Below are 23,731 nucleotides of genomic sequence, written 5' to 3'. Positions count from 1 at the left end.
TGGGCAGAATTGATGATCACTAGGCCAAGCATGAGATCAGGCTGCCCAGGATCCCATCCAACCTTGAACACTTTCGGGGATGTGACATTTACAACATCTGTGGGCAGCCTATTCCAGCACCTCACCACCCTCTGAGTGAAAAATTTCCCCATGACATCTAATCTAAATCTCCCCTCCTCTGATTTAAAGCTATTCCCCCTTGTCCATTCATTATCACTCATGCCAAAAGTATTGGAAGGCCATAATGAGATCTCTCTGGAGCCTTCTCTTCTCCGAGCTAAACAAACCCAACTTCTTAAATCTTTCTTCATAAGAGAGGAGCTCCAGCCCTCTGATCATCTTCATTGTCCTCCTCTGGATCCTCTCCAAAAGCTTCATATCTGTCCTGAGCTGGAGGCCCCATACCTTAGATGCAATACTCCAAATGGAGTCTTGAAAATGCAGAGGGACAATCCCCTCCTTCTCCCTGCTGGCCTCCCCTCTTTTGATGCAGCCCAGACACTGTTTGCCTTCTGGGCTGCAAAAGCACATTGCTGGCTCATGTTATGTTTGTCATCTATCAGGATCCCTAAGTCCTTCTCATCAGGGCTGATCTCAAGAGGTTATTCTCCTAATCTACACATACCTGGAATTGTCCTGATCCAAGTGCAACCTTGCACTTGGCCTCCTTGAACCTCATTGGGTTTACATTGGCCCACCTTTCAAGTTTGTCAAGGTACTTGACTGAAAATGATCTCCCTCAGCTTAGCACAGGAGTGAGAATGCTCTGTTTCTCTCACCCTCATACACTTGATTCCTAAATTGGTCAGAAAGTCATCTGTAATGCAGCAACTGAACAAATCTGGGTACAGTGGAAACCAGGCTGCATGTAGTGTGCTTTACATTAAAATGCCTTAGTGCTTCCATTTGAAAACAAGTTTAGCCTCCAGCTTCAACTCCAATCTCAGAACTTTAGCAAACTCTTGCAGAGGCATAGGTGTGATTTTGAGTAAACACTGCAGCTGGTGACATTTTTCAGATTGACCCTGAAAAGTGCCCTGACTTTGAGACAGAAGGACTGAGAAATGAATTGTTTGGAATGCACAGGATTTCGGATTCACTGCCTTGGGCCATTTGTTAGTGCAGCTATGCTGTCAATCTATCTTCCTCTTTGTTCACTCAGGTAACTAGGCACCAGTTTACTGCCTCATTTTCGGTTTATGTTCTTCCAGGCAAGTTCCTTAATTAAGATGCTGAATTAAACTACCTTAAACTCTACTGCTTAATTTAAATGATCATACATCCATGACTCATTTTGCCTTAGATGCACTCCTGCAGTCCTTGGAGATGAGCTTTCTTCCATGGAAATCCTTCTCACATCTCCTTGCCAGAAACAACTATTGCAAAATGAAAATGGATCTAAGAAGTGGATTTTGATGCTTAATATATCCATGGAGCGCCAAGTGCTTTGTTGGCTGTAAGTGTAATTAAGGTGATCATATAATTGGTAATTACTCTTCACCAAATGTGGAAACAGCAACTTCTGACAGACTTTGCTATGATCAGTTTAACACCCAGAATTTTCCCACACTATCTGCATTTCTTGAGGTGATAGAGTGAAAAAATAATAATAACAAAAAAATCCCTTGAATGTGCTAGGTATTAGCACTGCTGTGAATTTATCTGTGCTTATTTAGTCCCAAAAGGTTTTGTTTTATCTTTGATTCTCAAGAACTTCTCAATGAAATCAGCGTGGATTTCTGTGTGAAAATTAATGGCATCAGAGAAGTCTGTCTTATCCAGAAGCTCTCATTAAAATTTCTAACAGAACAGCTAAGAGATATAGCTACCAAACACAGCAATTTCTGGTCTCTACTTCAAGATCCAGACTATCTGAGAACTAGGTCTCAGATCACTGGAGGACTCAAGGAGAGTCTCAGAGGTACATCAGGTTGCTTTGCTTCTGCTGGGAAAAGGATTGCTGCAGGAGGCTGTGACTTCTAGGAATCTACTTCACCAACCTGATTGCCTTCTAGTTGGAAAGACCTGGCACTGTGAAATAACTGAAATAACTATAGCTGTTATTTGACACTGTTTCCCATAACTTCCTCATTGACAAGCTGATGAAGTAAGAATGAGATAAGCATTTAATAAAGGTGAACTGAAGATAGACTGGAGTACTTGTTGATATTTATGTTAGATAATCTTTCGGTTTTGTGCCCCTTTCTACAAGAAAAACATCGAGGTCTTGAAGTGTGACCAGAGAAGGGCTGTGAAGGGTCTGAAGCAGAAGTCTTATGGGGAGTGGCTGAGGGAACTGGGGTTGTTCAGTCTGGAAAAGGGGAGTCTCAAGGGAAATGTTATAGCTCTCTATAATCACCTGAAAGGAAGTTGTGGCGAAGTGAGGATCAGCCTCTTCCCCCACGTAAGTATTGGTAGGCTGAGAGGGAATGGCAAGTTGTGCCGAGAGGTTCACATTAGATATTAGAAAGAATTTCTTCTCAGAAAAAGTGGTGAGGTATTGAAGCAGGCTGCCCAAGATGGTGGTGGAGTCACTGTCCCTGAGGGTATTCAAGAAGATCAATGTCTCATTGAGTGATGTGATTTAGTGGACATGGTGGTGATGGGTGGACAGTTGGACTAGATGTCCCCAGTGGTCTCTTCAGCCTTAATGATTCTATGCAAAGGCCAAAAAGAAGATGAAAGGTCTGGAGGAACTGTCATATGAGGAGAGTCTGAATATTGGGGCTGCCCAGGGCAGAGAAGAGAAAGCCAGAATGTATCCTATCAATGTGTATATGTACCTCATGGCAGGAGAAAGGACCCTTCCCACTAGAGCCCAGTGACAGCACTCTGGCAGAAGATGATAGTCAAGATATTGTTTAAGTACAAAGAAATCATGAAGATAGTCATACTGGTACAGATTCCCCAGAGAGACTGTGGAGTCTTCACCATAGGAAATATCCAACACCCCACAGGACATAGTCCTGAGCAGTATGCTGCAGGTAGCAGTGCCTTAAGCAAAGCTGAGTTAAGCAATCCATAGAGGTTCCTTCCAATACTGGGGCCTATGGGAAGATATGTGTAGAAAACATCCTACAGCCGGTTTCATGTCTGACATGCCAAGAGCTCACCTTTGAACTTTCCCCAGAAATCCATTTGGTGGTAAAATTTATTCTATTCAGGGAGAAATGATCCTGCCAATATAAGCAATCTTAGTCTAAAAGATAAAAAAAGAACAGCTATACCATACACTCTTCTCAGAGTAGAGGACACCTGAATTAAACAGAGGGTTTGATTAGTACATAGATTTGTAAGACACAGATTTATATAGCATCCCGTGCTGCCTGGCATTTCTCTTGTAGAATTCATATGGGGACATTTCCAAATCATTACTGGTAGGGACGAACATTATGTTGAAATACTAGTTTATGTTTCTGAAATACAGTGAGACTAACATCAAACCTCTGGATACATTTTCAGGAGCTCTCATTTTTCCTTCTTTCCTTCTTCCCTTTCCCTTTCCTTTTCCTTTCCCTTTCCCTTTCCCTTTCCTTTTCCTTTCCCTTTCCCTTTCCCTTTCCCTTTCCCTTTCCCTTTCCCTTTCCCTTTCCCTTTCCCTTTCCCTTTCCCTTTCCCTTTCCCTTTCCCTTTCCCTTTCTCATTCCCTTTTCCTTTCCCTTTCCCTTTCTCTTCCCCTTTCCCTTTCCCTTTCTCTTCCCCTTCCCCTTCCCCTTTCCCTCCTTTTTTTTTTCTTCCTTTCAGAAGGGTGAATCATAGAGAGGAGTCCCTAATAATAAAATCTCAAGCTGATTGATGTTTATTTTTTTCATTGCTACTTTTATGATTCTAAGATAGGTCATTAGTGATGCCACCAGTATTGGAATGCATGACGATGGCGCAAGTTGATGTCACAGTTTTTCATGTGACACTGCATGGAAACTAAAAATAGGCTTTTCAAAACAATACCAAAGGGTAGATATTTATTTTTTCAAAAATCTGCTAACATTATGAAGCTGTCAAAAAGTGTCAAAATCTTTTTCTGTCCACTGAATAGGACTCAAATTGGCTTATTTGGAACTTTTGATTCCAAATAAATGCTCACAGGTGCTCCTGAAAATCTCACTCAGGAGATGAGGCTTAAAATGTTACTTGAGCAATCAAGTCATGCCACTCTTCGCCATTAGTGCCTGTGCTGCCCAGTGATATGACAGTCTGAACCAGTATTACTCTCCTTTGTGTATGGCTTCCTGATTACTTTGAGTGTCAGGAGCTTTTCCCTAGTGCCTATCTTAAGCTTTTCTTTCATTAGCTTCAAGCCATTACTTGCCATTCTAACTTCTCCTGAGACAGAATAATTCTTTTCTTTTTTTGTTGCCTTGAAATTATTTGTAGTCTGTGATCACGTCTCCTCGGGTTTGCTCTTGTCTAGACTAAATATATTTAGCTCTTTTACTGTCACTCTGTATGTCTTACGGTGTCGTTTGTTATCTATCCTTGTTTTCTCAAGGTTTTCAGTACCTTTTCTAAGCTGAGAAAACCAGTCCAGGATGGACACACTAGAAGCATATTAAGTGATATTATTAGATGTCCAGTTACCCATGCAATTTCTTATACATACTACTGCTGATGATACCACCCTGTCTCCTACCTTTTTGCTGGGCAGAAAGTTGAACTAATTCAGTACAATTTACTGCAAGGGCCAACTCCAGCAATCACTTCTCATGTCATAGTAACTATGAGATTTCCAGTTGAGTCATTCAAAATATTCTACCGAGATAATTTTCTTCAGTCCAAAAATATAATTTTATTTAACCTGGATCTTTTCAAAACGGTGTGACAATTATAACAATTTAATATTTTTAAGGTTATTTACTAATGCTGACCAGTATCTTCTGCTCAGTGATGTATTTATCTTCTACAAAGTGGAGAGAGAATAAGTTGTTCTGTATTAAAGCATAACATCTATTGGAAAGTAAAAAAAGAGAGACTAATTGCTTCAGTTTTTAATTTAAGGCCTACCTCTACCAAATAACTCTGTGACTCATGCATACTCAACTATTTTGTTGTTGTTGTTGTTGTTAGGACTATAGCTTCACATTCTGACGTACTAGTATGAACACACTTCTGTACTGGGGAAGATCATGGAACAGATCCTCCTGGAAGCTATGCTAAGCATGTGCAAGAGACAGTGGTGATATAAGTCAATCAGCATGGCTTCAGCAAGGTCAGGTCCCACCTAACCAATCTAGTGGTCTTCTGTGATGACATAACTGTATTAATGGACAGGGGAAGAGCCACTAGTATCATCTATCTGGACTTCAGTAAGGCCTTTAACATAGTACCCCCATAATATTTATATCTCTAAATTGGAAAAATACAATTTTGATGGGTGGACTCTTTGATAGATATGTGAGTAACTGGTTGCAAGACCGTATCCAGAGAGAAACTGTCAAAGCATCAGTGTCTGGATGGAGATAATTAATGAGTGGTGTCCCTTGGGGGTCAGAACTAGAACAGATGTTCTTTAATATCTTCATCAGTGACATTAAGAGTGGGATTGGATGCACCCTCATCAAGTTTACAGATGACACCAAACTGTGTGGTATGGTCAACATGCCCAAGGGATGGGGTGCCATCCAGAGGGACCTAGACAGTCTCAAGCAGTGGGCCTAGGAGAAATTAATGAGATTCAACAAATCCAAGTGCAAGGTCTTACACCTGGGTCGTGGCAACATCCACTATCAGTACAACCTGGTGGGTGTAAGGATGGATTACAGGCCTGCCAAAAAGGGCTTGGTGGTACTGGTTGATGGCAAGCTGAACACGAGTCAGCACTGAAATCACAACCAATCGTATCCTGGGCTGTATCAAAAGAGACATGGTCAGCAGGGTAAGGGAGGTGATCCTGACTGTCTACTCTGTTCTGGTGAGTCCTCGTCTGGAGTACTGTGTCCAAATATGGAATCCTCAGTACAGGAGAGATGTGAACCTGTTGGAGCCCATCGAGAGGACAGCCACAAAAATGATTCAAGTGAAGGAACACTTCTCCTACAAGGAGAGAGAGAGCTGGGACTGTTCTGCCTGGAGGGTAGAAGGCTCTCATGTGATCTGCTAGTAGCCTTTAGGTATCTAAAGGGGGATATAAGAAAGAAGAGGACAGATTCTTTAGCAGAATCTGTTGTGATAGGACAAGGAGAAGCATTTTCATACAAAAAGAGGGAAGATTTAGATGAGATATAAAGAAAAGTCTTTTACAGTGGGGGTGATGAGGCATTGGAGCAAGTTGCCCATTGATGTGGATGCCCCATCCCTGGAAACATTTAGAGTGAGTCTGGACAGGTCTCTGTGCAACCTGATCTAGCTGAAGGTGTTCATTGTGGAAGTGTCGGAGTAGATGACATTTAATGGTCCCTTCTGACTCAAACAGTTCTATGATTCTGTGATTCTAATACTTAATCTATGTACTATGCCTCTATCACAATGAGATTGACAGTACTAATCCCTTACACTTCCAGCTACACATTCACAGTTCAAAATGAGGACATCTTTCATAGAAATAAACTAAAATTTGGTAATATACTTAACTGAACAATAGCATTAAAACAGTTTGTTTATGGGGGATACAGATGACAAAGGAAGTGAGAGAAGCTTTTAGTGAATGATGACAGGGTTCATTAAAGTGATGCAGATGATTTATAGAAACGTATATCCAAAGACTTACTCTGTAGTCACTGGATGTCACATAAAATATGGGGAGAAAGGCCAGCCAAATGATGCACGTTGTGTACATTGTGAAACCGATAAACTTGGCCTCGTTGAAGTTCTCTGGGCATTTCCTTGTTTTGAAGGCATACACAGTACATAAGACTACGAGGATTACATCATATGTTAAGGAGATTAACATACTGGAATCTTTAACATTGCATTTCAATATGACAGTCTCTCTCTTTTCAGGAAGAGTGTACCTTCTGGTGCCAGGGGCCTCCAAGATGAGCCACACGGACACCATCACAATCTGTACCAAAATGAGACTCAGGCATATGAAGACCTGAGAGCTGGGGCTGATGAACTTAGGCCTTTGAGCACCGTTCTTTACACCATCAAATATTCTAGCTATGCAGTTCGTTTTTGTCAGGAGTGCAGAATAGCAGACAGCAAAGGAACTTCCTAGCCCCAAACGACGTAGGGTGCAGATAGCTGGAGAAGGCTTGGCTATGAAGAAGAACGTCATGCTGTAAGACAGGAAGACCCCAAAGAGCAATATATAGCATAGTTCACGACCAGAGGCTTTGACTAGGGGAGTATTGTTGTGCTTGATAAACACTGCAATGACCAAAAATGTACAAATAAAGCCCAGGCATGCAATGGTAACAGGACCTATTGCCCAAGCATCTTCCCACTTGATGTAGTCTTCTGGTAGGTCATAGCAGCCAGTCAGATCAGCTGTTGGCCATTTTCCTGGCCCACAGTCTGCACAAGTAAATTCATCAGCCAGGTACTCATATGTTTCACAGGGAATACAAATCCAACAGCAGACATCTCCTGGTTGCATATTCTTCATCTCATTAGGAGCACAGGGGTCACTGCACTGGGAGACAGGGACAGAGCTCTTCGACCAGTGGATGGAGTCTACTTCAAGTGACAGGGTTTCTGCCCAGTGACCAACTTTCACATAGGAGTATCTGTCTCCAGTGTATTGGAAATTAAACACATTGTAACGACCTATCCCATCTCCGTAGGCATCAAACTTGACTGTGCTGTCTGCAGCATTGGGAGGATTGAATGGAGCTGTGAAAAAAAAAACACCACAAAACAAAAAACAACAAAAACAGAAATAGAGAATATTATTATCAGAACTGAAGATGACATTTGTAACCCTATGAGAAGCACAAACTCCTGACAGCTTACATAATCCAACTCAAGTGCCAACAGGTAAGTCAAGATGTCTTTATATGTCTGAGATATTTTTACCTTCTTCAGACATGAAAGACAATAAGGGCTGAAATAATTGAACTTTATTTCACTTTACTGAATGAAAAATAGTTGTGGATGCCTAGAGTTGTGTTACCATTATCCTTATATTTTACTCTAGATACTAATGAATACTTTCATATTTTCTCACATTGTGCATAACTGTGAATTTTCACATTTTTTCTTGAAAGAAAGAGGTATACTATTAAGTCAGATTTTTCTGAGTAATAAGAAAAATGAATTGTCAGATTTATACACATCAGTGTTTAGTCCAGCAGTATGGAGTGAAGGTGAATAGAGGATCCATTTTTATGATGATGAAGTCTGAGATTCTCAACAATTTCTTATTCTATCTTTTTAATATCTTCCCATGTTTTTGGAATTTAAGAAACCCTACTGTTTTGCTTTAGTTTTCCAATTTTTTGGTCAATTTTTCAATTCAATTTCAATTTTCAAATTTCAATTTCAATTTTCAATTTTCAATCTGATCTTCCTAGAATGTGTTGCTTTGGTCTTTTATCTTGTTTGGGGAATAGATGAAAGAAACACAAGCTAGATCTGTGACCTTCTGTGGGAAATCAGTATTGTAACACTTCCAAATGTTAAGCTCTAGAGAGTTTTTCTTTTTCCTCTACCTGAGTTCATGCAGGGAATGAAGAATTATTAAAAATGTGGGAGGAAATTGCATATACCACATGATTTATCAGTTGTTTGCTATAGCATCAAAGGTGAATGGCTTTAAAGGCAGAAAGAAAAAGAAAAGGGTTTTTTGTTTGTTTGTTTGTTTTTTTAACCATTGATGAGCAATAAAGGTGATTTCATTCCCAGTGTCTTTGGTTACAGAAATGGTTCCATTGTCATTGCTGGAATAAATCTTTACACCTGCATCTGTGCCCATGCTGTGCTTGAGCACCACCAATATTGTATAAAGATGTAATATATTTCTTCGCTTCAACTTCCAGATACTCTGGATTTGTTGCAGTAGATTTATTTAGCTTCTATAAAGCACGGAGGCCAAATTCTCTCACCTTCTTTTTTTTTTTTTTTTTTTCCTGCAGAGCACATTGCAGCACTTCCACTAAGGTCAGAAAAAGGGACAGTGATTTCAGTGCAGATGCAGTGGTTGGAGGGTTGATACACAACCTGGACATCTGCAGGAACTAGACCTGAAATCACATTTCTTTTTTCAATCTTTTACTTCCCTTAGAGCAAAGTAGGAAGATAATTTACTTCTACATACAGTTTATCCTGGTTTTGAGCCAAGATTCTCTATTCTTATCCCTGCCCTCTGCTGTGTTTTGCCTCCTCACCTGCATCAGTTACAGTGGTAGACAGTATTGGTTCGCAGGATTACAAGTTAAGTTTGTGTAGACAAGGAATGAACATTTTTTTCCACTTTTTTTCTTCACTTTTAGCATCTAGTTGTACTACAGACTCATCCAACAAGACCTCTGAGTGCACAGAAATTAAGGGTAATGTAAGCCTTCCAAATGGCCAGTCCTTCTGGATACTACATGCTCTAAATTAAACAAGTAGCTAGATTAAAAATATAGGTCAAGAAGAGGAATACTAGGCAGAGCCCTTTCATTGCCTCCTCCATAGGCACACAGTCTCTCTCAGCCAGTAACAGCATTAAAATGAAATCATAATGCAGCACTTAACAGTCCTTCAATAATGTGTTGTCATCACCAGGGTCTTATTTCATTATTCATAACACTTACATAGATTGTAGAAGCTGTTAACACAGCAGCCCAGTTTTAAGAGCCAATTTATTCACTTCAGTGTTATACAGGCCAAGTCCTGAGGTGTGTTGAGAACCTGTGACATCTACTGGGACTGGTGGTAAACAAGACAAACTGCAAACTGGTTGCAAGGCTTAATCTTCTGACATGTGCATAACTTCAAGTGCATAAATACCCAGTGGAAATGAAATAAGAGTCAGAAATATCACCATTTTCCAGGAAAGAATTCCCTCTATGCAGCATGAATAGCAACTTCATAGTTCTTGTAGAGTATTTATCATTTATATAGAATGAAGTATTTGCCTTGAACTTTGCAGCTAGGTCCAGAAGGCAAAGAAGGTAATCTCACATATAGTTAGCTTGAAACTTCTGTGTATATTGCCTTGCATGAGGCTGTTCCCATACTACAAATATGATAAAAAGGCTTTTGTCAATTTGTTTTAAATCAACCACAGCTTGTAGTTGGAAACATTCACTTTTAGTGGTTGCTGATGGAGGAAAATAAATGGCACTCTTTCAAATGGAGAGGATGAAGTCATTTAGACATAAAACGACATATTAAATTACACTATGGTGAGCCAAAGCATACCAATGAGCCCACTGGGTGGCAGCAATTAATACAAATACTGATCACATACAAAATTGCTAATGCATTTTAACACTTATTTATCAATATATATTAGGCTTCGCTTCCAAAAGTCTCGTTTTCAGAAAAGATGATCTAATGGTAATAATAAATATGAGATGCTTATAGACAAGAACACAGAAACATAAGAAAAGAAGACATTATTTTCTAGAGTAAAGGGCATATTTTTTGCCTACTGACAGATGATTTTCCCAGAGATGAAATGTCAAAACCATCTCAAAAGACTCTGAGAATCTTTTCATAGTTAAATTTCAGTTTCATGAGTAATATCCAGTATGAATCTTTCATATTCATACTGGATATTAAGAAGAATTTCTTCACCAAGAGTGGTGACGCATTGCCATAGGCTGCCCAGAGAGGTGGTGGAGACACCATCTCTGGAGATGTTTAAGGAAAGGGTAGATGTAGTACTTAGGGATATGATTTAGTGGGTAATAGTAGGTGAATGGCTGGGCTAGATTATCTTAGAGGTCTTTTCCAAACTTAATGATAACATGATTCTCTGATTCTATGATATGATCTTTAAAACAGGTATTTCTGGTAGGCCTTTTTTAGAGTTGTGGCCATGCTGTTTTGGGAAACAAGACCCTCTAGGTCTATCTGTGCTATGCAAATAGCTATGTGAAATGACAATGTGTACTTCATCTCCTCTGAGCTATGTCTTTGAGTCTTTTCCTCCCCTTGCACTTCATGAAATGAGTTGTCCTTATGCAAAACAGTTATCCAAGAGAAATTCTGTAAAAGAAGTTGTCAAGGAAAAGAAAGAGTAATTAAAAATTAACTAAAGATAAACCAGCAAAGATTTTTGCTCCAGCTTGCAGCAGTTTAGCAACGAAGATAGAAGAGCAGTGCCATTCTAGAAGTGGAGGACAATCTCCTTCTGGTTCAAATAACAGAAGAAAGACTGTGCAACTTTATGACTATTTTAATACCAGGGATAAGAAGATAGCATAATTTTTATTTAGTGAGTTATGTAATTTTGTTTCTGTCTTCTTAGAGTGGGATTATCTTTTCCAACAATCATATAAATCACTATTATAAAAACTATTCTGTTTTCACTTTTGTGCAGTTAGATACAGGTGGGTTGTGTTATCATATTTTGTATCAGTGCTATGCAATTCTTGCTGACATGAAAGCATTCAGAAGGAAATTTTTGAAAGGAGGATTAGTTTAATTATTGAGCAAAAGTATTATTTTAAGCAGTGGTATGGGAAATCTTTCTTATAAAAATGCGTTTGAATCCACAAATTGTATCAATCAGGAGAAAAATACTTAGAATCATAGAATCATGGAATCATTGCAGTTGGAAAAGACCACTAAGGTTATCTAGTCCATTCATTAACCCATCTCCACTGTGCCTACTAACCCGTGTACCTCAGTGCCATGTCTACGTTTCTTGAATGCACCCAGGAATGACTCCACTACCTCCCTGAGCAGCCTGTTTCAATGCATCACTACTCCTTCTGAGAAGAAATTCTTCCTAACATCCATCCTGAACCTCCCCTGGCACAACATGAGGCCATTCCCTCTTGTCCTGCCACTGTTACATGGAATCAGAGGCTGATCCCCACCTCACCACAACCTCCCTTCAGGCAGCTGTAAGTTCATAAGTTCATAAGTTCATAAGGTTGGAAAGGACCTATAAGATCATCTAGTCCAACCATCCTCCTATCACTATCTCTACCCAACTACTAAATTAATAAGGTCTCCCTTGAGCCTCCTCTTCTCCAGACTGAATAATCCCAGTTCCCTCAACTGCTCCCTGTAAGACTTGTGCTCCACACCTCTTGCAGCTTCAGTGCCCTTTTCTGAATACTCTCCAGGGTCTCAGTGTCTTTCTTGTAGTGAGGGGTCCAAAACTGAATGCAGTACTCTAGGTGCAGCCTCACCACTTCAGGATCTTTTAGACAGAGATGAGTAGATGTAGAAAGTTAAGTGGTTTAAATCCTATTTAGGCAGAGGGAAACTTTTACAAGACAGGAAGAAAATAAGCATCATCTTACAGAGATAGGAATCAGACAGTTTTGTTTGCCAGCAATGTCTTTTGGCCAGCATGGATATTTTGCATACAGAGCCTTGCATGTGTCTGGCACGGAGCTGAGTGTATAGGTGTTATCTTGCAGAAAACAACATCTGTAACATTTCCTGGTAGGAATGATGACAGGCATGCCCACATATGAGAACATCTTTCATACTCAATAAAACATGCATCTGTGATGTGCTAGCAGCATGCATTCTTTCAAAACAAGGTACAGATCAGAGACATCATTCACTAGCTAGGAGGCAATTCATCAATATTACGGCTTGATGAAGGCTCAGCAGCTAGTGAAGCTGTGGGATTTCATGAGGTACAGAAAGGAATGTGAAAAGGAGTATTGTGTGCTATTTTCCTATAGTCTTTTGGTCTTAAAAATTTTGGCCAACAGCCTATAAAGTGATCATGGGTTTTTTAAATAAACACAAGAGGGAATAGATGAGAGTTATTGCAATGTTCAGTAAAACCTCTTTGGTCACACTATGGTGCTGCAAAAACTCTGAACTTCTGATTTAAGAAAAACGAGCTATTTGTTTATGCAATGGAAAAAAAAAAGATTTTTTTTCAGTGCCTCCTACTCCTTCATGTTACATATGTCCTGGGCAATGCTTTACTACAGCACTAAAAGGAAAAGCTATGATTATAATATAAGAACAGGATGCGGTGTGTTTGTCCAACAGACTTATCTGTGTGCACGATACCTTCTTTTGAAAAGTATCACAAAGAACCCTGAGAATTCACATATCTTTCATTTTCACATAGCTTTTCATTTTCTCTTATTTTTTAGCTAGATGTTGTTTGCTGAGGTCCAGGTGACTTGTTTCTGCTTGGCTGAACATTCATACCATGTAACAAAGACCTGATCCATCCACTCTTGTTTCTCTCTTATTATAATGCAGATGGTTTCACACCTGATTGGCAGAAAGGACACTGAAATCTGGCAATTTGAAAGTTAGCATAAGGAATGCTTGGAGTGAAGTGCTGCTGGATTGCACCTCTCCACAGTTAATAATTAATGAGTGGACTTAAATTGCCATCTTTCACACAGACAAGTAGTCACTGATAAACTCTCCACCATCATTTCTGGGTGTGTTTGGATCATGTGTAAGATTGATTCTTCTCTTTCAAAAAATATGCACAAACATTTGAATATCTTGTCTGTTGGCTCAGTTTTACTTGGGAACACTTTAGAACGGAGAAGAGTACTATGTGGAAATGCATAGAAACATGGGCTATGTAAGGATATTTTCTGTGAGAGGATTGTGGGATTGCAACTGGTTACAACAATCTCTGATTAGTTTTCTGCAAATCTGATTTTCCTATCTATCTACATATTTTCCATTTATCTTTCTGTGGTTCCTCACCCAGGTTAGAATATCATTTACTGTAGGGAATTTAAACACTTCAGAGACCCTCATAAGATTTGCAGTAGTCAGGCAAAGAAAGGTTTCTCCAGGACTACCTGCAAAGGTCCTCCACGCAGATATCTGCATATGAGTTAGGTATCCAACACTCCTATCCTACAAAAAAGAGACATTTCTAGGGTTCATCTTAGAGAGATAAATCAGCCAAACTGTACCTGTGTTTTTTTTCTGGCCAACTGTAATGAGAGTAACCAGCTCAAATACATCTAATAAAATAAACTAAGGGTATAAAAGATTACAGTAATTTATTCATCTTGTCATTCTTCTCAGTTTGACTGAGTGAAAAATTCCCTACCTACCTACCTGTCTTACAAGATACTTGCTCTGAGTATTAAGTTTTACAGCTTTAGGCATGTGCTGTTCCCTTGCTTGTGTAGCTCTTGGAGGATTATGGAGTTCTTAAGAGTAGGGAAAAATGAGTTAGATTCTAAGTTACTAACTTTCATCAAGGAGACGTAGTTATCTTTAAGAATTCACTCTTTTTCTTTAAGGTAAATGTAGAGAATTAAAAAGGGGATTTCTGATTTATCAAAGTATTTGGATTTTGAGACATGGAAAGCAAAAACCTGTACATATTTTGCAACTGTTATATTTCACTATAAAAAATTAAAAAGTAATCCCCTTAAATTAAGAAAATTTCTTGAAGAAGCTCTTTGGTAAAGTTGCATTAGAAAACAAACCAACAATGTATGCAAAAGCTTTCAAGCTTTTTATTCCTCCTTTTTTTCTTTTCTTTTTTTTTTTCTTTTTTTTTTCTGTTTCCTGTGTCTATTTGGTTGATAACTTATATGAATGAACTCTGACATAGTAATACCTTTCAATTGATACCACTCTTTTAATTTAAGATCACCCACTTTAGGAAATAGCTGTCACAAGACACAAAATGCATACAAGGTAATTTATACCAGCAATCAACTTGTAATTACAAAGGAAATTAAACTGTAACTTTAAACAGCCTAAATCCTCCCGCAGGCCAAATAGGTTTTTTTTGTAGACATAAGCAAAGATAACCCAGTTCCATTATGAAGAATTATGGCCATTGCTAAGGTGACAAGACAAAAGCTTGGAAGCTGGAATTGTAAACTCTGGGCTGGCCTTTGGTATTGTTTTTGGATGCCTCTATATGAGGAACAAATGAATGTCCTGGTGAGTTATTTGGCACTTGATAGAACATTAACATTGTTTTCAGAACTTGGTACTTTGCTTGAGACTTTTTGCCATTCAGAGGTTTAGGAATTCCCTGTTCCTAAACTGGACGAAGGATATTCTCATTTAACCTCAGCAATGGGAAACTGTGCCATACCTTAAACATCAATTAATCTCTGATGTAGCTGAGGCTATGTTTAATTTAATTTTATTTTTTAATTCACTTCCTTTTGGACTAAGAGAGGGACTACATTAAGTCACAGGGGCATAAATCTGTTCTTGTTTTGGAGGCACCATTTCATGACATGTTGCACTCCCCAGACTGCATATAGTAGCTGATGGCTAAGGAAATGGTGAATAGCTAACAAATTATTTTGTCATTCTTTCTTTTGGCCTAAAGGAAACATGAATAGATTACTATTTTTAAGATATTAAAGGATGTTGGTTAAAACATCCTCTCCTCTGTGGGGATTTGAGGATTAGAGAGGTGTTTCCAGACGGTGCTCTGAATAATTCAGTTAGATAGTTTGCCCTTAGAGATCAGAACCAAATGAACCTTGAAATAGACCCTCTGGCAGTTATTTCCTAATTGGCCTTATATGATGACACTCCCAGATCAGGTGAGCTGACATAGATTTAACTACTTAAAATGTTAGCATTTAGTAGTAGTAATACTGTACATATTATGGTCTAAGATACAACAAATTTCAAGCTTGTAAAAAAGACAAAACTTCTTATTAGACCAGTCTATAGATGGAAGAAGTGCACAGGCTTTCAAACACAAGGTCACTTCATTAGGTCATCAGAAAATTTGCTCTAGAATTTGACCTTCAATTGTTTTGAAGGAGCAGCTCTGCTTGGACTTCAGTATATCAGATTTTTCTTCCTTCTGGAAATACAACTTCAGTTTGCCAAAACCCTCATTACTATCCATTTGCAGAGCGATTGCTGAGAGTTTTTCTTCTTTAAAGCTATGTAGTTTGGAATCAGAAGGCCCTGATGACAATGCAAGGCAAGATACAAAAAGATGTATTATGCTGAAAGCATTTTTTTTCCCAGCTATGTGGGCAGTTTAATAAAGATACTGAATTTTCCTATGAAATCTACGACTCTATGCTATTATTTTTGTTAATAAGCTAATGCAAACTCTCAGCAATCACCCTAAAAATTACTAATCATGAGGCAATTTGACAAGTGAAACTGTATTTCCAATAGGAGAAGGAAACTATGAAGTAGTGATTTCTAAGGAGGGCATCTTTTCAAAATAACTGAAACTCAGATTTATTGAACCTTTTGTGGAAATAAAGGCATTGTAGGATTGTTCAAAGCTTGAATAAAGAAACAGTGCTTTAATGAAACACCCATAGCAATCTTTAGCTCAGACATGTTACGCAGCTCAGTTATAGCATTTGGCACACTTCATGTAATGTTGATGGAAGCGAAGAAAAGTTGGAGTTCAGCTGAAAATGTAATTGTTTCATGCATTTTATGTTATAAGATTCTGCAGAGGAACATCTCTTTCTGTGAATACAATATGCATGCGAAAAAATGGCTGATATTTATTTAACTTAAATTTTGCCAGAGTGTCTATCTGAGGCATGTACATTTTTTACAGAGCTCCTCTATGGTGGGGAGAAATATGTTGAAGGAGCTGACAAGCTTGAATTCCAGTGATGGAGAAATCATCAAAGTAGTACTATCAGTTAGGCCCCTACATATATTAAGTGTGCCATCCTTTGTAAAACGTTGAGCCTGGATTTTTCTTTTTCCTCATTTCCATATAGAAATACAATAGCTAGAAATGTGCATCTAATAAAATGACAGGTTAAGTCAATATTCAATATGGTATATCTTGTGAATGATCAAATGCTGAGTCAATCAATCAAGATGTGAAAGTGGGGTTTCCCATCAGTGAATTTCAGTGAAGAGGTAGTGAGATAGAGGGTAAGAACACCTGTCTTAGGTTTTTCACACATATCTCACCCCAGCTATAAGAGCAGCACATCACCTCTCTCAAAATTGTCACTGTTCACTGGAATGCATTATACTGCCACATGCAAGCTGCATGTCCTTTTAATGGCTGCAAATTCTCCTGCTTTCAGGAGGAAAAGATAAAGCCGGGAGCACAAAATAATTTTTGCTAACGTTTTGCTCCAGTGAATCAGTTCAGCAGCAGCAGCAGCAATCACTGGACCTCAGGGAAAAAAATGAGAAAAGAAATGTTGATTTGTTTGTCTGGATAATGGTTTAAGCAGAGATACATTGATGGGTTCAGACTAATAAAGTATTACCGAGATCTGGAAAGGACACAAACAATACTGCTTTGAACCCTCATCTGACTTTTCTAAAGTGCTTTTAAGATGATTTAATTTTTTTTTTTCAGTTACTGGACTGTTTACTAGCCTTGATCTATTTATTCATATACATGTGCAAATGTAATAGGAGTGTAACATATTTTAGAACTTTTTTTTTTTACAGTTCCTGACAGCATCATACCTGTCCTATTTGGCACTGGCTGGTGAAGGTCTGTCATTGCCCAGTGGACCAATCTGCTGAACTGGCATCAAGATCTCAGTGCATAGATCAGTTACTCCATCCATCAGGGCCATACACAGATATTATGGAAAAAAATCAACTTTTGGAGACTACAGGTAAAATTTTCTTGGCTCCATGTTTATTGTTTTCAAGAACATTAGGGTCACAGGATGTATACTTGCTTATGTCATTGCTGTCTAGATTGGAAGAGGGCAGCAAATCCACTTCTGCATATGATCAAATATTTTCTCATATTTTGTGGTAAATTTAAGACTAACTATGGAAAGTAAAGAATCACCAAGAAAGTGTTCCCAAAGGAATACAGTAGGAGAGATCTGTAGCTGAAGCAGAGGAATATGCTTGAAGCTCCAGATGTGCAAGCATACATACAAAGAGTCAGTTACTAATCATCAAACCTTGGAAAGAAGAGAAGATTGATTCTAAGACACAATCCAAGTATATGTACATGTATAAAGCATATGCAAAACATCCTGTGTATGCTGAAATGATAAAGGAGATATTGAGTAGCTACAAGGACTTTAATGGCTTCTACAAGAAAGGGAACAAAAGACAAATGGAGAGAACTGCACTCTCCTCGGTCTGTCTCCTGGCCATGGATGCTATAAGTTATCACCACTGCTATCAAAACACTAAGAGATTCTCCCTCCTTTTCTGTAGAAAAAAAATTACCTCTTTCTGATCTATTGTTCACCACATTCTTCTAATGCAAAATCAACAATCATTCATTGAGTAATATTAATTAGGTGTAAAAACAGTGAGTGATTTTGAGCGTGCCTTTTCTGACCAACCTTCCCATACAAGAATACGGTTGATGATGTGGCACAGTGTTGAAGCAACATCAGATGCATCTATTACAAATCACAGTCCATCCTGAAAATCCATACACTCTCAGCCATGGCATTACACAGGATTTCTGTGATAGATACTTTCAGCACGAGGACTTTCTTCAAGACCACACTTCACCCAGTTTTCTCATGCTAATAATTTCCCTATTTCCACTTAGCACAGAGCTTTTCTTCCTCCGGCTAGAACTAATATATTTTCCTAATCAACCCTCATATTTAAGTCACAGAAGTGGTAACTATTTCATATGTTCAAAGAAACTGCTGCATTAGCTTATTCTGTTGTCTGCCAAGTTGTCAGAAATGTGTGTAACAGCAAATAGGAAAATGTTCTGCGTGAAACCTAAGCAGAAGAGGGATTGCACATCCACATTTAGTGAGCATCACAGCCTTCAAAAGTAGTTTTGAGTTTCTTCTGCAGGAAAAGTGATAAATATATATGTGCCATTAGACTAGATACGGTAATTAATGTGTTGGCAAGTAGAAAGATGGGCTTGTAATGAGAAGAGCAAAACTGTAGGAGATGAAAAGTGAATGCAAGACTGAGGGGCTTGGCTCTTTTGAGCAGGAGGTATGTAAACCTCTGCTTCCTTTTTATTGAGTGTGGGCAGCCATCTCAGTGATTCTCAACATCACTACTCTCAGTTTTGTGCTGTTCTTGTGGGCTACAGAGTTTTGCTGCATACACGCTATGAGCCAGTTTAATGATTTTAGTAATATTTTATGATTCATATACCTCAATACTGAAGACTTATATTTGGAGTAATCGCCACTGTGACTTGCTACTGAACCTCTTTATATCCCAGTGGTGAGCAGCTGAATGGGTTCTGACTGCTGCTGCATGGAGCAAGAAGTGAGAAAGCAAATGAAAGGATATCTCCTGTGACTGAGCCGTGCTTTAGGCAGGGTTTTGTGGACAATTTTTTATAAGTTTCTCTGATTCTGATATCCCTGTCCATGAATGTGTGTGCTCTTCCTGCTGCCTTGAAGAATTTTAACGTTCTTTGTATTCATCCTGTATTCATCCTCAGACAAAATATGTTTTCATGGCAGGAAGAAAGGAACACAAGGAAATGACTCACCCAGATAACAGCAGTGAAATATCTTTTTACATTATATCCTGTATCTGCTAACAAAATAGCCATAAATATTGCATTGATGCCAAAGCACACATTCTCTAAAATGTTTTTAGAGGTGTTTAGAAATGTGGACCTAATAGATGAAGAAAGGAAAGAAGTCACCCTTGAACACGTCTCCCTGCTAAGTCCATCCAGTTTGCAGTTGATAGGATTAATGTAGAAGGTCAATTTGTGAAAGGTGCTCTTACAGGTTTTTTTTTTTTTTTTTGTAAAAACATCTGAAAGGTAAACTTTTATTTGGATCTGCAAATCTTTGGCTCATTCAGTTTTTTCTACACTAGGAGTTAGAAATAGGCAGCGACAAAGTTGAAGGCAATAGCAGAAAGCTGAAATAGGTTCACATGCTCATCTGCACTGCAGTTTAACAGGGACAAACACAGCAGTCAGCTCGTGGCAGATATTCCTGGAGATGTGTTATGTAGTGATGTAGGTTCAAGATCTGCATTTAAACTGGACTACTGGGGTGGGTTGAAGGCTGTGTGATATTAGTACAGCTATACTGGTTTGGTATGAGATCCCATTAAGTCACTGTTAGCTTGGAAATATCTTTGCAATATGCTTTATTGGGTGAAGTATATGTCTTCCAGGAATGAAATTATATAAAGGAGAAAAAATATTTTTTTATACAAGATGCTTTCAATTTTATCTTTCAAGCATGATTGAAAGGTTAGCTGCCAAGAGAAAGAGAGATTTGGTAAAACATAATGTAGCATTTTGTTATTTTTGGAACTAGCTATCTGAGTTTATGTTTTTGTATTTTGTTTTTGTTGTTGTTGTTGTTGTTGTTTCTGTTTGTTTGCTTGTTTTGCATTTCCTTTTGGAAAAAACATTTTCTCTGGGACACAGTGGAAGTCCAAAACACACCTGGATTGCTTGGAAGAGTGTTTATTTTCCCGGTGTGTCACACTGTCCTGTTGCATCCCTATGCAAAGTACTGCCTGTGTCCTTGTCCTCATCCTTATTAATACTGAGTACAGCCTGAGTTTCTCACCATGTCAGTGAGACTAACTGAGAATACTTCTGGAACTGCCAAAGTGCTGTTCTATACAAGGTAACAGAAGAGAATATGGTAACTGTGTTGGCTTTTCAGAGCCAAATTAGATATTAAAATATAAGAGGTAAGAATCCTGAACAGGGCTCTTTCCTCATATGATATCTTGCCCTTCAAGGGCACAATAAGTAGACCTAGCAGCTTTCCAGCTGCATGTTCTTGCACAGTTCAAATTGTGTGAAGAATAAGAATATAATTCTATGGTGTTTCCATAGCTGTTCCCTGTTGTAGAGACTGGGGATAGGAAAATGAGCATGCTTGGGGATGAAAATGCTGCCTGCATCCTTCTGCCCTCCAAATGCTTTGACTGTACCCAGGTGTTTGGGATTCATATGACATTTGCCAGAAGAACAAAAGATGAAATAATAACTATAATAAAACAAACAGCAGGCAAACACAGAAAGTCTGTGGTTTAGAGAAATTAGGTTACTGAGCCTTCTGTCTCTCAAATATGTGATCTGAACAAAAATCATTGCTCAGTTTCTAAATCACGTGTTGCTCCATAAACAGTGTCTAATCTCATCCTCGCTTACACACCCCCATGGAACTGTGTGATATATAGGTTTGTGAGAGGTCTAGAGCCCACTTCATTAATATGAATGAAGCTGACTAGAAGTCAGACATGAGGCAGTGCAACAGGTTGCCCAAAGAAGTTGTGGATGCCCCATTGCTGGAGGTGCACATGACCAGGTTGGATGGGGCTCGGGGCAGCCTGAAGTGCTGGGGAGCAACCAGCCCATGGCAGGGGAGTTGGGACTGGATGGGCCTTAAGGTCCCTTCCATCCCAAGCCAATATGATTCTAGGATTCTACAATTCAGTGTCTGTTTAACTCTATGTTCAGTTTTTCATAGGGAAGCTGAGGTGATTGTATAAATTGGATTAGAAGAAACAAAAATTAAGAACTGCTTGTTGTTTTAGGGATGTAAAGGCACTTTCACCCAAGCATGCTGCTGTGATGGTTTTAGGGGCCATTGCTGTACTATGGTTTCTTCAGGCTTTTCAGAAATAGCATCCAACAGTGTGAAGACCAAATATAAGATCCTTACAGACTCTTTCTGGAGAATATGGAAAGTTATTTCTTCTTCGTGTCTTGCTGATGCTGCATTTCAGTTTTTCTTGTTCATGGAAACTCAGTGCCCAGAATGGTGGCAATAGTCAGAAATACTTTGTGCTTGAATCATCAGGGAAGGAACAGTCAGCAGAACTCAGCATCTGCTGTTGGAGCTCATCTCAAGAGGTGAGAATGGAATTTAACCTCTGCTCCTGGACACTTAGGCCAATTAGTACAATTTGTTCCAATTAAAAGCATGAAAATGAAGTGTTTTATGATGATCTCTGACTAGATAATAGCTCCCATTAACAGGTAGGTTACTGGCCTAACATCATGGCAAGTGAAATCATAATAAAAATTTTATTTGGATCAGAGAGCAGATCACATTGTTTGCCACTACGGCACCTCAAACCTAAGCTAGAGGATAAAAGAATTCCTTAGGAAAATGGTAATATTATATTTTTATTTTTTTTTAAATTTCAGCCTGTTTACATCTGTTAATCCCTGAGCAACTTGGTCTGATCTTGCAAGGTACCTTGCTTTGAATGGGAGCCTGAACTAAAGACCTCCACAGATATCTTTTGACTTGATTTATTCTTCAACTTTATGATTCTAAAAATTATGGGTCCATATTATATGCACATAATTATATATGCAAGTATCACAGAATTACAGAATTGTTAAGGCTGGAAAGACCACTAAGGTCATTAAGTCCAAGCACTGAATCATAGAATAGCTAAGATTGGAGGGGACCTTAAAGATCATCCATTTTCAACACCCCTGTCATGGACAGGGTTGCCAACCACTAGATCAGGCTGCCCATCACTCCTCATCCCCATTATGTCTCACTAAACAACGTCCCTAAGTACCACATCTACATGTTTCTTGAACACCTCCAGGGTCATAGAATGACACAATCATTAAGATTGGAAAGATACATGTATATATATGTATAGAAACAGAATCCATCCATATGTGAATTATAAACATATTACAAGATTTAGGAAGAACTAAGCAAATGATTTCTGCACAGATGCCTCTTGAAGTCATAAAGTTTCCCCATAGAAAGACACTGCACATCCACATGAACAGCTACATCTGCAAAGAGGCAGTTGGAGGAGAGAGAAAGCAGATGTGGACACCAGGAAAACCACTGTCAAAATGTCTCTACAGCTCCATGCATAGGTACCAATGTAATGCTAATGTAGAGAGAAGTACAGAAAAATAGTGTGTTTAACTGCTCCTCTGCTCTGAAACAGTACATCTCAAATGTGCTTTCAGAGACTTCCCTTGGATGCTTTCAAATTTTTAAATGCTATGACACTTCTGTGGTCCCACAAGGTGGGAGAAGAGACAGTAATTTTTCTTACAAATCCTAGACAACCTTTTCACATATATTTTTAATGAGTATCTTGGGGAATTCACATTATTTTTGCTTTGATTTATTGACCAGAAATCCATCATGTATTATACTTTGAAAACTTTTATGATTCAGAAGGAACTCGATGCCTTCTTCCATGAACAATTTATCTTTGAGTAAAAGTGTTGATTTGGTTTATATTACATATGAGCATCACAGGGGAGTCCATCAGGCCCTTACAGCTGACTGAATGCAGGATGCAAAGAAGATCTGACCTGATGAGCAGGAGCTCCCTGGGCAAGAGAAAAGCAGAACTGTCTGCTGCACAGCGTGAGATATAGATCTTAGCTTTATTCTGCATGTCTACCAATGGATGTTCTGTGTTGTAAATTTATATCTGTCCTTTGAAGTTTCTGCATCTGTACTCTGTTGGTGACAGCACTCACATCATTTGTTCATGCCAGCCCTGTAAAACACTGAGCTTTAGAGTGGATCGTTTACAGGAAATATTTATGACTAAATGCCAGAGCAGGGACCTTGCAGTGCTCTTGTGCTCAGAACTGGGGTGACATCAGCCTGTTGCTGAACATAATTTTTTAAGCTCTTTCCTACATAGGTGAGATGGATTCTACAGAAATGGTCTGTGAATGTATTTTCCCACTTCTGCAGTGTGCAAGAGAACATGTGAAAGCAAATTCTTGTTTTAATTTCATACTATTTGAATGATGACTGAGGCAGAGAAAGAAAAATTAACCACACAAATAAATGTAGGTCCAGACAGCAAT

General features: G+C 38.8%; 1 protein-coding gene across 1 annotated transcript in view; it reads right to left on the bottom strand.

The window, feature by feature from the left end:
* Positions 1–23,731, bottom strand: part of GRM3 (glutamate metabotropic receptor 3) — a 105,807-nt gene that overhangs the window by 5,727 nt on the left and 76,349 nt on the right. The window contains exon 4 of the mRNA XM_065743733.1: positions 6,704–7,770. Coding sequence (XP_065599805.1) covers positions 6,704–7,770 — 1,067 coding nt within the window. The remainder of the gene's footprint in view (positions 1–6,703; positions 7,771–23,731) is intronic.

The sequence above is a fragment of the Cyrtonyx montezumae genome, unplaced genomic scaffold (genome assembly GCF_038088225.1).
Source record: "Cyrtonyx montezumae isolate F1298 unplaced genomic scaffold, pur_monq_1.0 scaffold_3, whole genome shotgun sequence".
Classification (NCBI taxonomy): Eukaryota; Metazoa; Chordata; class Aves; order Galliformes; family Odontophoridae; genus Cyrtonyx; species Cyrtonyx montezumae.
Note: the sequence above shows the minus strand (reverse complement) of the source record. Positions and strands in the feature narration are given on the sequence as shown.